The sequence below is a fragment of the Thermobia domestica genome, chromosome 1 (genome assembly GCF_964235325.1).
Source record: "Thermobia domestica chromosome 1, izTheDome1.hap1.1, whole genome shotgun sequence".
Taxonomy (NCBI): Eukaryota; Metazoa; Arthropoda; class Insecta; order Zygentoma; family Lepismatidae; genus Thermobia; species Thermobia domestica.
Window position 1 is genome coordinate 144,617,109 of NC_137454.1, and position 20,523 is coordinate 144,637,631.

The window sequence follows — 20,523 nt, forward strand, 5'->3', positions numbered from 1 at the left end:
GGGATTGAAATCTGTCAAAGAATGAAAGGTTGAGTTCCCATCACTCTTCCCCCCATTAAAAGAATATACCTAGGTATTTACCTTAGCTTTTGTAAATAATAGGCTATATATTCTTCTATATTCGATTTTGATGCAATTTGGTGCATTTTTTTAAACTTCTTAATTATTCCTCCTGCTTCCGAAGAGAAAATAAGTGAATGTACTACTTATTATACCTAGGTATACATATAGTCACGATAACTTTTTTCAATATTTTAGTGCGATGTGGTGCATTCTTTTCTCTGAGGCTTCCCAACCATCTCCACAGGTTGAAATTGAAATCGGTCAATAATGGGGGAATGAATTTACCCTTTCCTTTGATTAAATAAATGAGGAATATTTCAAAAAGAAATCTATATTTATACACATACAATCTATAAGTAAAACATAGTGTGTGGTTTGTTATAGCACACCTAGTATTTGGATATTTATCAAAGGGAAGAGAATGAATTCACTCCGTCATATATTTATTAACCATAACGTTACTAAAACGACCCAATTTTCATGAAACGTTGCGTATGGTTTTTTACATTTCCCAGTTAGGCCTGTACTTTCTAGTTGACATCAGTCAAGGTCAAGAGGCTCACCTCATTTCTAAAATTTAAGATACCTTTCTCATGGCATTATTTTTTAAAAGTATGATTTTCATTAAATACAAAATGTTTTCTTGGAAAATTATTACTTCTCTTGACTAAGACTAAAAATAGTAAAGTGTGAGAGGATGAAGATTCACTTAGAAAAAAATGAATACAACTTTCGCTTGCCTCTACAGTACACATCATAACTACGCTAAAGGACATCGTCTATGGCATTTAAAGGCAGCGCTCTGAGTTCCCTAACAAATGAGAAGGCTACGATGTTGCCATATTTTGTATATCTTGGTAAAACAGAGTAGAGATGTATCTGTCATTTGCTCAACTACTCAATCTGTAGTTCATCTGCTTATCCACATCCCTTTACCACACAGCAACGTTGCACTACAGCTTTTATTTCATTCGCCTAACCCACACACAACCAATTATTTTTCACTCTTTAGTTTATACAGTAAATACGACCATATGAAGTACCAATAAGATGCTGTTTCGAAAGAAGCAGACTTCTGAATATAACTTTGAGCAATGCTTCCCCATTGTATAGTGAATTGAGGAGTTTACGTCGGTACACTTAAATTTGTTGAAATAATAGCAAATCTTCGTTAATCTTCCTACTTCCTAAACTTACAAGGAAAGGACATGAACCTGTCATCCGGACATCTGAATCAAACCTAGTCCATTCGATAAACATAACAACGATATATTCATACACAAAAAATTAGGTGCCATGGACAACGGAGTAAGTTCCTGGGGCATTAACCCTGTGAGTATAAAGAAAATCGTAGACTCGCAGTGAAATAGCTATTGCATCAACACTATTCGGTGGAAAGTCATGCTTTGTAGTTTATTCTCTTCAGCCTGAAACGCGCTTTCCAGAGATGATGTATTGGGGCCCATTACGTACTTGAACAGGGAAAATTGGAAGAATGTCAGGGTAATTCCCTCCCATCAACTTTGGACCTCTCTGGAGTGGTCCCGGGTAAAAGCATACAATCCAAATGTTTCTCGAAAAATACTATAAGGGATAAGAAATTACTGTACTAAGTTTCGTATTGATACATGAAATAGATATGAGTGAAAAGCTTGTATTTTCCCTCATACCTATTCTCTGTATCAACACAAAACTTGGTATACAAACTTCTTATCCTCTATACTATTTTTTATGTTTATCGAATGTACTAGGTTTGATTCGGATGTCCGGTTGACAGTTTCATGTCCTTTACTTGTTAGTATCTGAAACTTTCTCATGTCGTACAGTCTTCTCAACCCAATTTCATTCTATAGATACTTTTTGAAATGGTCCTGTCCGAAGACTGTATTGGAAACTATTTGTTCTGCGAATGTTCTGTAGGATACATTTTTGGTTCATAAAATGAGAATTTTTTTCTATGCGGAATAGAGTTAACTTTATGTCCAACCTTTTAATTAAATGAAGGCTCGCTCGTGCTTAGGTTATTGAATCTGTGGATCCTAGCTAGAGTGACCAAAAACCAGATTCATAGACTTTCCTTATATACGCTACACGGAAAACACTTCATATTACCGATCAATAATAATAATAATAATAATAATAATAATAATAATAATAATAATAATAATAATAATAATAATAATAATAATAATAATAATAATAATAATAATCGATTGTTTTTATATTACTAAAAACTCATTCTCAAAATTACTCGAGTTATTTCAAGATACCTATAGTAGGCTAAAACGCAGGCCACCTTGAATACCCTCATAAATAACTACCTAGAAAAGTTTTCAAAAGAGACAAAATTAAAAAGAAGAGCAATATAGTGTTTGCACCAGATCTTGGGAGTTTTAATTTTGTTGGTTAACCAGTTTTAACAAAGAAACTCGTGACATTTTGAAGGAAGAAAAGAGAAATAAAGTAAGAAGAAAACCGCAATTTCAGTAAACAAAACAAGAAAGAGTTTAGCAACAAAATGAAACATGACAACTAAAGAAAAAAAAACTCCGCTAAAGACCTTTAATTTGACACAGAATATAAACATTTATTTTTCGGTTTTCGTTACTAAATTAAGGTTCTCGAGTTCCAAAAGAGAATATTAAAGTTTACTTGTTATATAACAGTACTGGTACTGGCAGTGTATCTTTAGATGTAGTGTTTTTGTTGTCTTTCCAAATGGAAGGAGACAACAAAAAGAACGTTAAAACAAAACTAAAACCAGATGATTTTTTTGTTTTCTTTATCTTTTCTTCTTTCTGTGTTTTACACACATAGACATAAACAAAGGTTGAAGACAGTAGAAATACGATAGAGTATAAAACATCCCACGAGATCTTCAACGTAACATTAACTTTTGAGAAGAGAAGTGTTCACCTGAAGTTGAAAGTGTATTTGTGTGGCTGCAACTTCTCTTTTTGTTATACCAGCATATATATTCTTTGTCCCCCTTTCCCAACACTACATAAACTATATATATATATATCGAGTAAGGGAAAATGATATACAAATTTAAAGTAGATAGAAGATAGAATATTATCTACAACAGGCGAGCACCCAGCAAGTTTTGTTCGGAGCGGCCCAAGCTTTGGAAAGAGGGGTCCTATACCACAAACCACTACATCTAGTAGCATTGAATGGGAATTATTCTGCACCCGAAAAGACGAGAGATAAGTGAAAAATACTTTTACTTATAATTTCAGAAAAAAAAATGAAAGAACTAGATTGTTTTTATAAGAGAAAGAAAATGAAATGAAATCTTTGTTTTACGTCCCACGCTTATGCTAGCTAGGCTAAAGGAAAGGGTGATGATGAAAAAATGAATGATATGAAGAAAACACGAGAACCTCGAGAAAACCCACGCATATGGTGTTTGTCCACCACAAATCTCACTTGGCGCGAGCTGAGATCGAACCAAGGAGCCCAATTACTAGAGGTAAATGCTCTACCATTGAGCCACGGCGGCCCCTTTTATAGAAAAAGAGTACAGATGAAGTGTAAAATCAAATTTTCATGCTACATCAATCATATTCCCGTTAAACAAGTATAGTTTTATTGACAAAGTGTATAAATGTATCTTGAGTTAGAAAGTTTTTGAGGGTACGGACCCGATGGTGCGCCTTAGTTCTACATTGTAAGACAAAGCTGTCATGTATAGTGCCAGAATTTATTGCAGGTTCTTTTAGTTAGGTAAATTAAGAGTTAAAATTCAGGAATTCAGGAGTAAATAATGCTACAAAATTAGAAAGATTGATTTTATCGTCTGCCATTTGAGTGAAATGAAGTAAAATTACGGTTCATGATAATTAAAGAGATCGTAATAATTCTTCACAATCCAAGTGTAATATCAGTGCAGAAAAGGCAATATCCCTAATTTGTATTTAACTTCAAGTCAGGAGATAGGAATAGTCTTTACTTTATATGTTGTATAAACTTAAAATGGACCATTTATCTTGATAAGCCCTTATAACTATCTAATGGGTAAACAACGCTGAAATTCTATGCCACGCAAATATCGGCAAGGTACATTGTTTGCCGTATTCTGTGATACCACAAGGTTAACAGTATTGCCAGTCCATCATAAAGTTTTATTTTTTCAAATGAAACTACGCCAGGTTATTACATATTTCAAACCAACATGTTAACCGAAAACATATAATACCATACTTTCATGCAGTGTTGCAAGATAGGGATGCTATAGTATCAAAACCATCGAAAAGCCAACCACATTTTGCAGGGTTTTACAACAGTAATAACGGAAGTGAGACGGGAGGGGTAATGCACATCTAAAGTGCCTTAATGTCAAATACTATGGTGGTCATATAATTTATTTCGAACCAGTAGAAACAAAATTACAAGCAGTTAAAAATTTGACATTTTTCAACTTGCTTTATTTCGAAAAAGTATCTAGATAATTATCACATCGAATTACGTAGATGGTTTAAAATAGACATAAAGATCACAATGCTGTTTACAACAATTTGATATCTCAAAAACATTCGGAAGATCTGAAAAAATGTTAAATTCGATATATGGCATGTTTGTGGGACTTTTTAAAGCACCTTTGATTTACTTTGCTTCTATAACATAACAATACTTTCTGGAAGGTGTAATTACAATAAGTTGTCAGAATTACATTGTATTAAGCTATGTTGCAAACTGGAACGTTTTCACCGTATCTCCAGAGCGATTTGAGGTATGAAATTGCTGTAAACGACATTATAGTCTTCTCATTTACTGAAAATCTTCTATTGAATTGGATGAGGTACCTATGTAAGCATTTTTTTCGAAATAAAGGCTTTTGAAAAAAGCCAAATTACCAAAACTTTCTAACTTGCATTCATTCAAAAATCCGTCATGTCATGATTATAGTATTAGACACTAAAGTACTTCGGATGTACATTGCTCCGTCATTACTGTGTAGAGGCCACCAAAATTGGATGTTTATGATATTGAAGAGACCTTAGTTTGTAATACTGCATGGTAAGTGCCATATTACACGTTTTCATTTTACATGTAGATTTAAAATATTGTAGTGATGTAGTGCCGTTTTAAAAATAAAACTTTATGTTGGGAAAGAGGTACTTCTTTCGACCCATTCTGTCATAGTCGAAAGTCTCTCCTCAAGGAAGCTTCCTGCGACACTTCTGAGGACTAACGTGTCTTTTCGTACAGATCACCGTCAGCCAGCACAGCCTAGTAGTCGTATTATACCTACTTTTTCACTGGGGACCAACCTATAGAAACCACTGAAATGGCTCTACCATCCAAGAAGCAAGCCAGCTTGCCATCAACTCTCTCCCTAAGAAGATTGTGAGCTGAATTACCTGTGTTCTTACTTGCTGTCTTACCAATGTACCACATACCAACCAAGATATTTAACAAGCCAGTACCAAAATTCTCAGCCTCATGCCCAGCATTTTGATGTCCAACCTCAGAGACATATTTGTCTCCTTTCACCAAGAATACAGCAAACGCCCCTAGGATGACTCACACATCGGTTTTTGGCCAGTAAATTGCAAAAATATTTTGGACTTTGTAGTTACGTTCTTCCACGACGGATACCATCACTTCGGCCTTTTGCAGAAACATTTTAAACTTTTCATCTCGCAGGTTATTGGAACAGCCACTGACCAATCAAACGACTACGCCTTTCTAAATTGAAAAGAAACCGTTCATTTCAAGGACTTCATTGGCGTTTTTCGACTTCCAGTTCTACAAATAGTTTCCTTTACCACTCTGGAGAAAGTAGCCTCAAGTGGCTAGGCTTTCTTTCACGCCTTCGGGAGATAAATTGGTTTCATCGGTTCAGTTTATGCCCAGATAGTGCAAAATCAGAGTAAATCAAGTGGTCGTCAGAACATGAAGACTGTGGACTGTGGAATGAAAAAAATTATCGGAGTAATGTGGCAGCAAGAGCAGTAGCTTATAATCAAGATTTTTTAAAGTGAGCTGCAGAGAAAGTAATTCTTCTTATAGCATTTTATATGTTTATTTTCTTAAAATAAAACGTTCTTTGGACGATCAAGTTTCCTCACAGCGGAAAATATTCGTCCTTTATAAGATTTATTTCAAAGTAGATATTTGCAGAACTGTACTCACAGCGAAGCTAACCATTTCCATCTCCTTTCATTTACCTCTTTACATTAAAGTTTCGTAGGAGATTTGTTCCACATACGTTTAACGGACTACAAAATTTAAAAAAAAAACGATGTTCCCAATTCGAGCCGATTATACTATGTTATAGGCATGTTCACGCAGAGCTTCGACACAGGTAAATCGATTTTGATCATTCTTCTTTTGTTTGAAAGAGTATCTTTTCCTATTGGTCCCATATAACCTTCATTAGGATATGATAATAACTTTCAGAGCTAGACCATGAAATACTCCAACAGGTGCAGTGAAGTCGGGTAACGTTTGAGAAAAAAATGTTCTTATTATCTTACTAATTATCTTAAAAAGTACTAATTGAAGTTTTGAGAAAATTTGACTTGAATCCAAACCTCATCTTTGATGCTCCGTAACTCAAGTACAAAAGGACTGGATAAAGTGTAAAACGCTTTCTCAGGCCAGCCATTCATTTACACCAGGCAAATTCCGGGGTGGTACCTAACTTACAGGTCCCAGGCCGCTTCCTTCCTTCCCCAATCCTTTGTTCCTTCTCTTTTCCCGGATTGTGTGCTCGCCGAGGGACGTCATCCCTCAAATCGTGAAGGGCTAAATGGCCTTAGATGCCGAAAGCCCAGTAATCTAAATCCTAATCCTAAATCCTAGTATTTCATATGCGTAGTAAATTCGTCAAGATCTACCCCACGCCAAGCTTGATCCAGTTCCAGTGAGTTTAGTTGTACCCATACGATATATAGACTTCTTGTAACTGATATTTATCTTTTGGATGAATGAAATTGTTCAGTTTAACGACTCACACATGTCTTTAGACTAAGGGTCACGGATGATTAATGCAAGTGAATGATGATGGAAGAATTAATGAAGTGAGAATGTGAAAGGAAGCGAGAGTACCCCGAGAAAACCTAGAGACTCTATGTTGTCCTCCATAAACTTACTTGACTAGGAATCTAATCGGGGACTCCAAGTACCAGAAGTAAATCAAATGAACCTCAGGGGGAATCAAATGAAGGATGTTAAATTTCATAGTTAAAAAAACTTATTCTGCTTTAAGAGTCATAGCGTAGAACAGCGTTTTTAAATCTTTTATCAGCTTTTTACACACTAGCTACGTAATTTAAAATCCTACAGTATGAATTTTTTTCATAGGTAATTGGGATGACCACAAGAAGAAAAATAATGTTTTATCGTTTCGTTTCGATTCTCGAAAACCTTTTCTCGTCTCCTTTTGTAAATTTATGTACAAAATTTATGTAGAATATTTTCTTAATTCACGGGCGTCGTTAGCGTGAAGGGGGGAATCCGGAGGATGCGTCCCCCCAGATTTTAGTCAAATATATTTAAAGAAACTATACCTTTTGTATATATAGCTTTTGTCGGAAAGAGGATTTTGATTTTGATTAATCCGACCCCACCCCAATATTTAAAAAGCTAACGACTCCAGTGCTTAATTTCATCTAGAAATGATCAAAACCCTTCCGCGTGACGAGAGGTCCACGAAGGTTGTGATATAACAATATTTATTATTGGAGTATATTGCATAATGACTTGTGTATCTTTAAACGTTGATACTAAATGGTCTTCATGTATTTCTCTAATCAGTTTATCAATTTATAGTTTCATTCTATAGGATTACTTGGGAACTAAGACGGGGATAAAGTACGGTTCCTCACGAGATTCATGAAATTTCTCATCTCATCTCGAAAACGAAAAAGCAAGACTTGCATTAAAAATTGTTTGTCTCGTCTCGAATTGAAAAAGTTAATTTTCGTCTCGTTTTTGATACAAGACAATAAATTTCTCGTCTTTTGGACAATACTGATGATTAATGTCAGGTCACTTTGTATTTTTGATCATTACATTACTAATGGAACATTACTTATGGAGCCGCAACTGCGTGATTATCAAATAACGATAAAAAAAAAGTTCCGGGAATTGTCATCGTTTTGAAAGATATAATAAACCTTTTCCATAATATGTTTTTAAATAATTAGTTTTAATGTCCTAGCTTTCTCCCGATACACCAGTGAGCTTATAGCGGCACAACGTTAGAAAATTGCGGGTATTAAGTATCAGAAGAACATCAAAAGGGTAAGTTAAATACTATATTGCAATGAAATTTGATACATTTTACGGCCGTCATTGGGATAGTATTCAAATTGAAGAGGGTGAGTAAGAGAGAGGAAAAATCGGCAAAAATACCTCTTACACACTAGCCGTCAGAAGAAAAAAATGGGGATTCCAGCTTTAGACAGGTACTAAGATTGGACGGCTATCCTCTGAAGCAAGGGCATAATTATCCTGGAGACTAGGTGTGGGAAGGAGGTTAATAGGATGATAGGAATACCTTCATTTCGACGTCTTGGCTCAAATGCTGATACTCCTCGATGATCAAGACCGATGTCCACAGGCTCGGCTCCTTGCTCTCTCAATGGCTCTGGTGGTCTGCTGGTCTCGGATCGTTGATGAAATTCCCTCTGGTGAATCACGCTCTCGTCCACTGGCCAGATGCAACAGCCATCAGCCAGTTCGCAATCCACCTACGACAGCAACTCCAACTCTGATAGCTACTTCTACCGCAACCTCCCAAGCGGAAGTCTTCGATCCTATTTAAGCTCGGGCCCAAGGGTCGGCAATTATTACAGGTGAGCCTAGAAGCGAGTTCCAGACGTCACGGGAGGTGTGTCATGAGGTAATGGGAGGAGTCAGGAAAGAGTCTCTCATACTTTTATTTACAAAAGGCAAAACAATTACATAAAAACATATTACATTTACAGAGTGCTGATTCAGCAATACACTGAACAGTCAGTTACTAGATCTTCAAAGAATGAGTCCACATGTTGCTCGTTTCTTACGATATAATAAAAACACATAATAATATTGCAAAAGTCGCTGTTCTTTCCCAGAATACACTTAATTCCACAAAACAAACAGTACGGACACATATAGGCAACCCACATCATTGTTCACTGATGAATTTGATATCTACAAAATCAATCAATCAATAATAGATCAATCACTGTCAGTCTTTAATGTGGGCGACGGCACAAACACACAGATTCCTTCACAAAATTGATCATGACTTCCGAAAATTCTTAAAAGTGTTAAACTAAATGTTTGAAACGTTTGTGTTTAATATATATTTTACAATAAGTTTGTATACAAATATCATGTAGTTGCATAATACTATTTAGACAAAAAAAAATAAACAAATCATAGTTTAAAAAAACTTTTGTTCTTTTGTCTTTCCAGAGGAGGACTTGGACGAATTCTGTTTTGGTGGGGTACCGCGACACCGACCCGAGGAATTGAACAAATTGGCCAAAACTACTAAGTTTACCCGTAAAGAGATTCAACTTATCTACAGAGGATTCAAACAAGTAAGTTATTATTCCTATTCTTATTAGAATCATCTAAGTAAGATAAGGTAACTAGATATCGTTTTAGCCCGGACAGTTCCTATTCTTTCAACCATTGCCCCTTTTTTCTGATTCTTAAACGGGAAGCCTAAATGTCCCGTTTTTTAAGTAAAAATGCACGAAATGTTCCGTAATTGTTATTAAAAAAATATACCATCAACTGCATATGAGGTCAATGTCTATAAATTTAACTGCGTTAAGTTTGGTAAAGGGTTGTTTAATACTAGAACACTTAGTTCTCTTCCGCAGTTTCGTCGGTTCTATTCTTAAGCTAAGTGAGCTCGGGATAGAGAACCTCGTATTTAAGTTCGAGTGGCTTCCTGAATTCCCTCTTCTAAAACGAAAACGCAACTATTTCTCTATTGTTTATTACCTCTTCTAATCCATAGCATGACCATAAAATAAAATAATCGTAATGAGGTCAGAATTTAATTTTACTTTCTTACTATAGAAGTAGGAGGGCTGTGCTCAGTACTTAACATTAAGTTTTGAGGGTTTTTTTGCGTCCTAATATAATCCTCACAAGGGAATATCTTATATTGATAGTATCGTTGCCCAGTTAACAATGTGCAATCGATAGAGGAGGGAAGAAAAGTGAGAAATACAAAGTTTTACGGGCCGACACCCAGAAACACAGGAGATACAGAGGAAAGAAGGATCTAGAATCATGTGAATGCAAAAGAGACACTGACACAGAAAGAACTTCAAAATGATTAAAGTAACCAAAATGACATTTACATAACGGTATAGTAAGCAAACATTGTACCCATAGATATGCTCAATAACGTCATATGTAATGCAGTGTTGCCAACTGAGCACAAAATGAAGTTTTGTTAAATGGCACGGAACACAAATTATAACATGTAGAAAATCTAAGTATGAGTAGAACCATACCTGTGAAGTCATGATGTACAGTGTTGCCAACATTTGAATATAGGCCTATATGAATTCCTATATGAATCTCGAATGTAGAAGAGAACACACAATACACGATTCAAACTAGTTAAAACCAAAATATGAGACCACAAACAAGAATATAATCACTGAAGTACGAAAATAAGGGACGAAGCACAGTGTCGAAGCAGGTTTGTCCAAGTGGAAAATCAGAATAGTATCAAATACAACACACAAAACTGAAACGATGCATGCTCTTGGATTGACAATTGATTAGCAGGCTTACTTTTCTGATGCACGTAACATTATCACCTTACACATTATTGGTAGTCAATTTTTCAGTGTTGCTGTTGATTCTCCGCAGTGTGTTGATAGTTTATGTACTCTTCTACGTCCGAGATTCATATAGGAATTCATATACGCCTATCTTCAAATGTTAGCAACACTCTACATCATGACTTCACAAGTATTGTTCTACTCATACTTAGATTTTCTACATGTTATAATTTGTGTTCCTGCCATTTAATAAAACTTCATTTTGTGCTCAATTGGCAACACTGCATTACATATGATGTTATTGAGCATGTCTGTGGGTACAATGTTTGCTTACTATATTGTTGTGCAAATGTCATTTTGATTACTTTAATCATTTTGAAGTTCTTTCTGTGTCAGTGTATCTTTTCCATTGCTATTTTCATATGATTCTAGATTCTTCTTTTATCTGTATCTCCTGTGTTTTTGAGTGACGGTCCGTAAAACTTTGTATTTCTCACTTTTCTACACTCCTCTATCGATTGCACATTGTTTGATTGGGCAACGCTACTATCAATATAAGATGTTCCCTTGTCAGGTTATGAAGAAGGGAATCTACAATACTGTTAACGTAAGTTCCGAACTACAATTTGGTATGAGCTTGAATTTGGTGGATATATATACCATCATCTAAGTGCAATCCTCATAGCATAGGCCGTTTCTCACCATACTATCTCGCCTTTAAAACATCATGATAGAACTACGTCACTGGCTGCTACTAGTCGATACATCAGAAATATTATTGTTGCAGATATTAAATGCGAATGAAAAGTAAAATCGAGAACAGAAATGGCAAAAGCTTTTAGAAAAAAGGAAAGCATATTTTGTTAGCTATTAAAAAATAGTCTTCAAAAAAAGGCCCATAAAATATTTCATGAGGATTAATTGTATATAAACCCATACTCCATATCCAAGAAATTGGCATTACGTTAAGACATGGAAAACGACTAAGTGCTTTCGAAATGCAGGTATGAAAAGAAGAGGAAACTAACTAAGTAAAACGGGGAAAGTTTTTAACAAGTATTGGGGGAAAAATCACGAAAAAAGAGGAATTTTCGGAGTAGAAGAGAATTTGATTTGAGATATTAGTTGATTAAGAATAAATTGTACTCTCAGAGATATGATAGAAGTATTGTGACAAGAATGGAAAATAAGATAAAGATTGCAACTTACGGACGATAATCTTATGTATAGATAGAGGCCGTTACCAGAAGACCGGAAGTGTATGAATACTTCTGAAACTGACGAAGCAGATAACTTGGTAGCAAAATAAAAATATTCCCAATAATAACTATAATTACAAACTAAACAAATGTCTCTCTTTTTTTTTTTTTTTTTTAAAAAAAAAGATTCTTCTAGTTCGTTAACAAATAATTCACTCCACTATTTCAGCAAGCATGGATGAAAGTTCCATAAAGATTCATAACTATTTTAGATTCAAATTTTCTCTCTTTTTAGTTTGCTTGATCTAGTGCGCTTCGCTTTGGTTATCTATATACTCTGGTTTCTATACCAAATGTATATCAATCTAGTTCATTTTATAATTCGAATTGGGGATATAAAAACGCATTTTTTATTCTTTAAAAAAAAGTTGTCCCTTGATACGTATTTGTTTCTCTTCCTTTAAATGTAGATGAAACAAAATAATTACTATGTGTTATACCTGTCATTTAACTGTGATATGTGGTTCAATTGAATGAACCAAGTTTTGACGCGTTTTAAAACACGCGAGGGAATCAGAATATACGAGACACTGTTACAGTTTAGCAACCACAATAGTCTGAAAAACTGAATACATACGTACTGTACGTACGTCCGTAGTTGTGTGGTTGAAGACTATTTGATTAATATGTAAACAGGAAGATGGTGGATATGTGATCATTTGTTTGTTTTAGAGGTGAATTATTGTATTAAGCTCAAACTTCAAAAGGGAGGTAATTTTGTTTCTAAAATATTACACACAAGATAGACGTATTTAAATGACTCATGATGTATAACTAACATGAGAAATAGCAATAGAGTTTTAATTAGAAAATTCCTGGGAAAGAAGCATTTAGGTTGGCAAAGAATGGTGTGAGGTGATAAAACTAAAACCTTAATGCTAAGGATTAAAATCAGATTAGATAATTAGTTGATTATTTTCATCTTTGGGTAAGAATCTTCCATCGTTGCACCAGTAGCCTGTGAGAATGGATATATGCACGAATAGGATTTAGTATTTAGATTTCTAGGCTTTCGGCATTTATGGCCATTTAGACCTCACATTTGAGGAATAACGTCCCTCAGCGAGCATACTATGCTGGGGAAGGGAGGGCAGAAAGCATTGAGGAAAGAAGGAAGCGGACTGGGACCTATAAGTTAGGTACCACTCCCGGTATTTGCCTGGTGGGAATAAGGAAAACCCAGGAAACCCTGATTCAGGTGGCTGGGCTTGAAAAAGCGTTTTACACTTTTTCGACCGTGTACCCCCCACTGAGAATCGAACTCGTCATGCACGAATAATCGGAAGTTGCATAAAACTATTACTTTTACGACATGACGTCATGTAGTATCGTACATTTGATTGGCTAAAACGTGTAACAACTGAAAACCGATTAGCGTAGCATGTGGTATAGCTTAGCTCACGAATCTCTTGCCGCGATTGACGCCAACGAAGAATTTCCTCCAAGACAGAATTTCCTCCGTATTGGCGTCAATCACGGCAATAGATATGAAAGAAAAAAGCGAACGAAAAACTTCAGTCCTCGGGAAGGCGAATATGTCTTAATGCTGGTGGACAAATACAAACATATTCTGGAAAGAATAATGCCATATCAAATACTGAAAAGAAAATTGCATTTCTGATATTTCAGAATATTAGGGGCGCTTAGTTTAATTTTATGGATAATGTATAATATCTGATGTCCAGGCATTGAAGCAAAAAAATCGTTAAATAAATAAATAAAACAAAAAATTAAAAAAGAACTTTCCATTCTAACGGGTCACCCTTCCTTATCGGTCTTCCAAGTGACATTTTCAAGCAAAGAACGTTTGAGAGGAGCAACCTTCTTTTCTTACATTATGTTTGGCTACAACTACAATTGTGGTGGACGAACACCGTATGTGTGTTTCTCCTCGAGGTTCTCCCGTTTCCTCCCACTTTCTTCATTCCACCATTTCGCTCATTTCTCATCGTCATCGTCTCCTTTGGTCTAAGCGACATAATCGTAGGACGCAAAACTCAAAGATTTCATTTTTTCTACTAACTACACTAAATTTCATACAAATACTGTCTTCTTTCAAATCCAACGTTTGGCCTTTGTACTGAAATGTAAGGCAGGGTAGATAAGAAAAGAGTAGAGAGGATTAGGGTTGCGTACGGTAGGATAAAGTAAGGTAGAATAGATTAGGTTTCTTTAATTCAATGTTTAGTCATCATTTTCAATTGTAGGGTAGAGTACAGCAGGTCGGAACGTATGGTATGAATCAAGCCCGAGAAAAAGAGAATAAATATCAAAATAATATTATTAAAATGAAAATTCTTTATACGTACTATCATAGTTAAAATTTCGTTAATTATGAGAATAACCATAGAACAAATATTGGATTGTTCTGTAAGAAATTGGGTTTGTTAATGAAATTATGAAACCTATATCAGAATGACCTGCCTATGTACGACTTTCTCACTCCCACCCCTTCTTCTATGCTGATGAGAGCAGAACTTGCATTTAAATGGCATCAAGACTATAACTAATTATCTCGGTGACTCTGAAAGCTATGGATTTGATACTATATAGGTCTTTTTTGGTTATATCTAAATGTCACCCCTTCCCACTCCGCTCCCCCCATTTTTAAATTGCCAATGTAATATCATAAGATCCTTGGGAGCCCTAAGAGTGATAATCATACCAAATATCATTTTAATTGGTTCAGTAGTTATTGTGCGTTACAGTGTATAGGTAACACTGTTACACACAAACTTTCATTGCTTCCTTATACGAGGGAATAAAGTGAAAGAACTACTGAACATTTCGTGTATATTATGCTTTAGGAGATTCTACATACCTTTAACTACTTTTCAACATAATTTCTGTTGATGTCGGAATATTTGTCGTATGGGAAGGCAAGTTTTTGCAGAGTCATCGGATAGAAGTTTTTCACCTTAGAGACCAATCCATCCGTCGAAAGTTTGTAGAGAACAGCGTGAAGTTTGGTGCAAATTCTCTGACACCATGGAAATATAGTGAATGATTTGTTTTCATGAATCCTGAGCTCCAGTGCCAACACGAAATCGTTAGTGATTACAGAAGGCTGACCTAATCGTGTATACCCGCCCTTCTAGTCCACTTTCGAACGAACTTTGCTATCACTCATGGCGTTTGGACCATATACCTCATAAATTTGACGATAAGTTTCTGCCGGTGTCACATTTCTTGCATGATTGATTGATTGATTTGGAGTTTTACGTCCCGTTCAGCATCCAGGTTATATGAGACGTGGACCTACTGATTAATGTAGAATCCGAACCACATGAGCTCCCGCCGGGAATCGAACCCGGGTCTCCCGCGCCAAAGGCGCGTACGCTAACCGCTTAGCCACGAAGGAGCTACATTTCTTGCAGTCAGGAATCGAATGACACATCCTATTTTACAGGTGGCGACACGCTCGATCTTCTTGAGCTCTTTCGTTACACACCAGAAAACTGACTGACACAATGCCGACGCTATTCCAAACGGCGTCTATTTGTAGTCAAAGGATACCGGGAGATACTGCGCATATGCAAAATTACATACACTCACGCTTTAGTTAGATGTTGCCGAACTGACTTTACTTTAAAAAGCTCCTCGCATATAGGCAGTGGCGTATTTACGATTTTGTTTCGGGAGGGGCTTTGCTACTTTTCGGGGGGGATTTGCCTGAAAATGTGAAAATTCTGCAAGATATTTCATATACTTTACTATAGTAAGTAAGATTTCGGGGGGGGTTAAAAAGCCCCCCCCTAAATACGCCACTGCATATAGGTAATCGAACATTTCCCGAGATTTAAATTTCTGATTTTTTCTGATCTACTTACAAGTAATGCTTCTCACTAATGCGAAACGGCAAAATATCGATTCAATAATTGATGATAGAACTGGAAAATTCCAAAGAAATACTGTATACTCGCGAACAACATATTAATACCATTAATTTCATGCAATTGTACTGACATGATTTTATATCAATGACACATAACTGACTACACAGTAAAACTTTAAACCAACTCCCTTCATCCATAAACACTATATAAGGTTAGTCAAAATTATGTTAACACTGAATGAAAAAAAAATGTATTCAAATTGTACATACATCTAAACACGAAAGAATGTCTCTGATATGATATACTGCAAGTGAATGTCTCCGATATGATATAACTACTGCAAGTGCTAAATACCCGCGAACTCACTTTTGTAGCGTTCCCATCCGCCGTCAAAGTCAGGAAAACTGCCAAGTGTCCAACACACATGGATTAGTAAAAGGTCGCAAGATATGTTGATCAATGAGCAACACCCCCAACCAACTACAGAGGGATCTACACGAGCTGATGCTCTTCTTGGTATCCAAAGCAGGAGCAGGCAATAATAGATAATTCAGCATTCAGCATCAAATCAGAAATACCACAAATATCAAAGTACCTTAAATCTAATAAACAACAGACACAATTCAACTTAACAAATATTTATTAACAATTTATTTACAGGGTGATATCTGATCGTTCAGATATCCAAAAACAACAATAAATTCGTCGTCGAAATACTATATCGTAGATTCTATTTTTCAGCTCCAAATTAACTGCGTTCAATATCAGTTTAAGTCGATAATAAGTCAATTAGCAAACTCTCAAGAGTTATAAATAATATTCAAATCTTAAGGTATTTATTATATTTAATACTCTATTAAGGAGAGAGGTTAAGAATCATAATGCCTCAGTATTATCAATATCATGCTATTCATAACGTACCTCGAAAAAGTCTAAATTCTGGGGGGGGATGAATACTAAATGCAATTTCAATAATAATACTTCTAATATATATATTTAAAGTTTCAACAAGGGTGTCATTAGCAAAAACTCAACGTCGAACATGATAACGTCGTATCCCACCCCGTAATCTATCCAATTAAGTCTCAATCAAATCAATGTATTAATCCAAATCTAATTATACTATAAAAGCAATATTTCAGGAAACGAATTATATTTAAGTAATAATAATACTCCCACAAATATGAAAATAATGATATCGGCTCACAGCCAAAAAATGTTAAATGCTGAATTATCAATATCTCGGTAATTATAAACGTATGGGTAACGAATCGAACCACAACAAGCAACAATGGATGCGAATTTGACAACCAACCAACGTAAAACACACACAACGGACAAGCCAAAGAAATAATAAATAGTTCAACACTCACCTCACACTTCCTTTTGGTTTATAATTACCTCCTTATACATTGGACCTGGGACTGCATGTCGTCTTGCAAGTGAAAAGGAGGAATCGAGAATAATTTGGTCGTTGCTGTATAATCTGAACAGGAAATATTAAAGTTTTGACTATCCTTAGTCAATTTGATTGAAAACACAGGTTTTCAGTCGGAATACAAGTTGCTGCACTTTGCAACACTCCCTTGTAAGAAATTACAATTGAGTGGCAAATATTTAATATTCTAAAGAATATTTTAATTGGGCCCAATGAGGATATTTCCAATATAGACACTCCTCTTTCTGATCAATTCACTAAGTTTCTGCCTCGAGACTTCCCACTTTCGCATTCCACCATTTGCAAAAACGCCAAATTCAAGAATAAGCAAAAGTACTTTCTTGAGATGGTGGGAATAAACCTAATTAAAACAAACTAAAGGTTTAATTGCCAAGCGCACTTACGCCTCCCACATCCCCATTTCACCATTCAAAATGAATCTACAGTATCTCACAGAATACTAGCATTAAATAAGTGAGTTGCATTCAACAAATAACTCTTTGGAATGCTTAAGCAGACTAAATTGGGATCTTTCAGCCAGTTCATGCGCAAGTTACCCACGTTCTCATTCCACTAAAAATAGAGAACTGAAAAATAACATTCAGCGAGGGATTTCCTCGGACAAGGTAACTCGGCAGTTTGACCAAACTTAGTCTAATATATTTTTCTTTTGTATTCGTCCGGAACACGGCAGAAAAACGAGGAACAAAAATAATGAAATTAACTGAAAGAGCGGAAAAGATAGAAACTCCACTCGAATGGAAAACACAATTGGGCACAAGCAGCACTAAAACTAAATTCACAAAGTAACCCTCTTCTTTTACTTCACATCTTTCACTGCACTTCTTTTTGTGAAAATTTCGTAAAACTAAATCACAGCAACAACTCACTATTCTCATTCCGGTTACTTTACACACAACGATGAAATCCAACAAGGACTTTAGTTAGAATCAAATGATGAATCAAGTGTCCTATTAACACAAGTCCGCTTCTACCATATCGAACGCTAACAGAATAGACGTTCTCCTTCCCTCGAACCACCAAAACCAAGACACCTGTATGCCTCAGACACCAAAACCAAGACATCTGCACGTCTTCGACACTACATAGTTAGTTCGTCGTCACTACGAACGAACGAACCCACCATAGTTCCTGGCGCCACAATCGCGTCACGAGATACACACGTAACGTCCACGGCATTGAGGCAGTATGAAAGAATACCTCCCCTCTCTCTCCTTAACTACAACTCAAGCTGATAAACAGCTCGCAATTTACAAACTCTTTCATCATTTCTCCTCTCTTGCATTTTTTTTAAAGAATCAAAACGAAAAGATACATAAATTTAAACATTCTCTTTCATGAGGAAAGCATGATTGACATTGACAAGATGTTTTTCAATCCTTTTCTTCTTATTTTGTCCTCCCTCCATAGCTCATCGTAACGAGATCGTTACACTTTGAAGTCGCCTCAACCTGTTCGCCATTGCGTTCAACACATAAAGAGCAACGACGAACAGTTTCATTTAAAGCACGTGCACACATTTCACGGGAAATTGATGATATCACATCCCGTATCCGGTCCTTTAGGTCATTAATGTCGCGAACTTTACTGTAAATGCACTCCTTTACCATGCCCCGTAACCAAAAATCGCATGGTGTTAAGTCAGGGGATTGTGGAGGCCAGCTCAATGGTCCATCACGACCAATCCAGCGACTGGGAAACGTATCATTGAGATAGTCTCTAACAGTTTGGGTCCAGTGCGATGGAGCGCAATCTTGTTTGAAATACCCTGCACTAGTAGTTCATCAAGGGTACACTGCTGAAGTTACTGTTTGAGTGTCAAAGAAGTAGGGTCCAATGACTCCAGCGGTGGTCACAGCTCACCAAACATTTACTTTGGGGGAGTCACGTTCATGTTTCCGAATATCCCATGGGTTTTTGGTGGCCCGCAAAATCGTGTTATGTTAGTTCACAAACCCACTGGTGTGTACAGTGGCTTCATCGCTGAATGACATTACATTCACATCTTGCTGGATATTGGTCATTTCAGCTAAAATCTGAACATTCCACCCATTTACGTTTCTACGCCAATGTTAAAGCTTGAGTAACTTGGGTGTGGTACGGTCTCATTCCAAGGTTGAGTTTCAAGATGCGCTACACTGTTTTTTGAGGTATTCCTGTTTCCAAACTGCATCGAACACTTGATTTCAAAGGACTACGCAACACAGCTTGTTGTACAACAGCAATGTTTTGGTCACATCGTCCTGGTCTTTGATGTCCTGCATTGCCTCTATATTTGTCTGTTACCGATCCTATAGCCACAAACTTATTGTAGATGCGGTACAGTACACTGTTAAACTGCTTGGTGGATCACGTGCAAATTGTTGTGTAAACTTTCCACGAATCAAAGTAGGTGAACCGTACACTTCCATTAGGCTTGCTACAAATCTTCTGGGCTCCAGTGTTAATCAATCAGCCATTGTGTGTCAACTGAAACGAAAGAGATTGAAGATGTTACAAAACAAAACAATGCAACAATACAATACGCTGACATGCCAAAAATGCATCTTACAAAACAATACATTTTAATAGAATACAATATTTTGCTTCCACGTGGTATGCCCATTCAGTGTTAACATAATTTTGACTAACCCTGTATATTGTCTTGACTATAGGGTTCAGCACTTTCACTGGATGAAGCAATGAATATAACTGAAACAGGTTCAAGGAAAGAAGTAGGGCCTACTAGGAATAGTGGGCAATATATTCTCTTCGAAGCTTTCTCAAATTCTGGAATGAAATCCGGGATACGCAAAAATGAAGGAAGTAACAGCAGCTGTTCAAGAAGAAATAATAAATGGGGACTAAGAACGGTGATCTATGACGTATGCGCCAGCAACTTCATCTGATGTGGAACAAATATTTTGTTACTTCAAAAATGTTTAAGGGATATTAGGAAATCTTCCACTAGATAATTTGAACATCTGAATACCACTCATTCTAGCTTTGGAACTTCTTGTATAAAATAAAAGACAAATTCTGACCGTAATTTTAACATGTGTATAGTTGCGCATTGTAACAAGCCAACTTAAAAATGAACATTTTATTCTATGTTTTGCATATGTACTTCTCAATTGAACACTTTAAAAGTTCAAACTTTGGTTCAAATTATG

At 36.1% G+C, this 20,523-nt stretch overlaps 1 protein-coding gene across 2 annotated transcripts in view; it reads left to right on the forward strand.

The window, feature by feature from the left end:
• Positions 1 to 20,523, forward strand: part of LOC145689734 (Kv channel-interacting protein 4-like) — a 794,874-nt gene that overhangs the window by 495,090 nt on the left and 279,261 nt on the right. For both annotated transcript variants that reach the window (XM_081763935.1, XM_081763937.1), the window contains exon 2: positions 9,481 to 9,608. In XM_081763935.1, the coding sequence (XP_081620061.1) occupies positions 9,481 to 9,608 (128 nt within the window). The remainder of the gene's footprint in view (positions 1 to 9,480; positions 9,609 to 20,523) is intronic.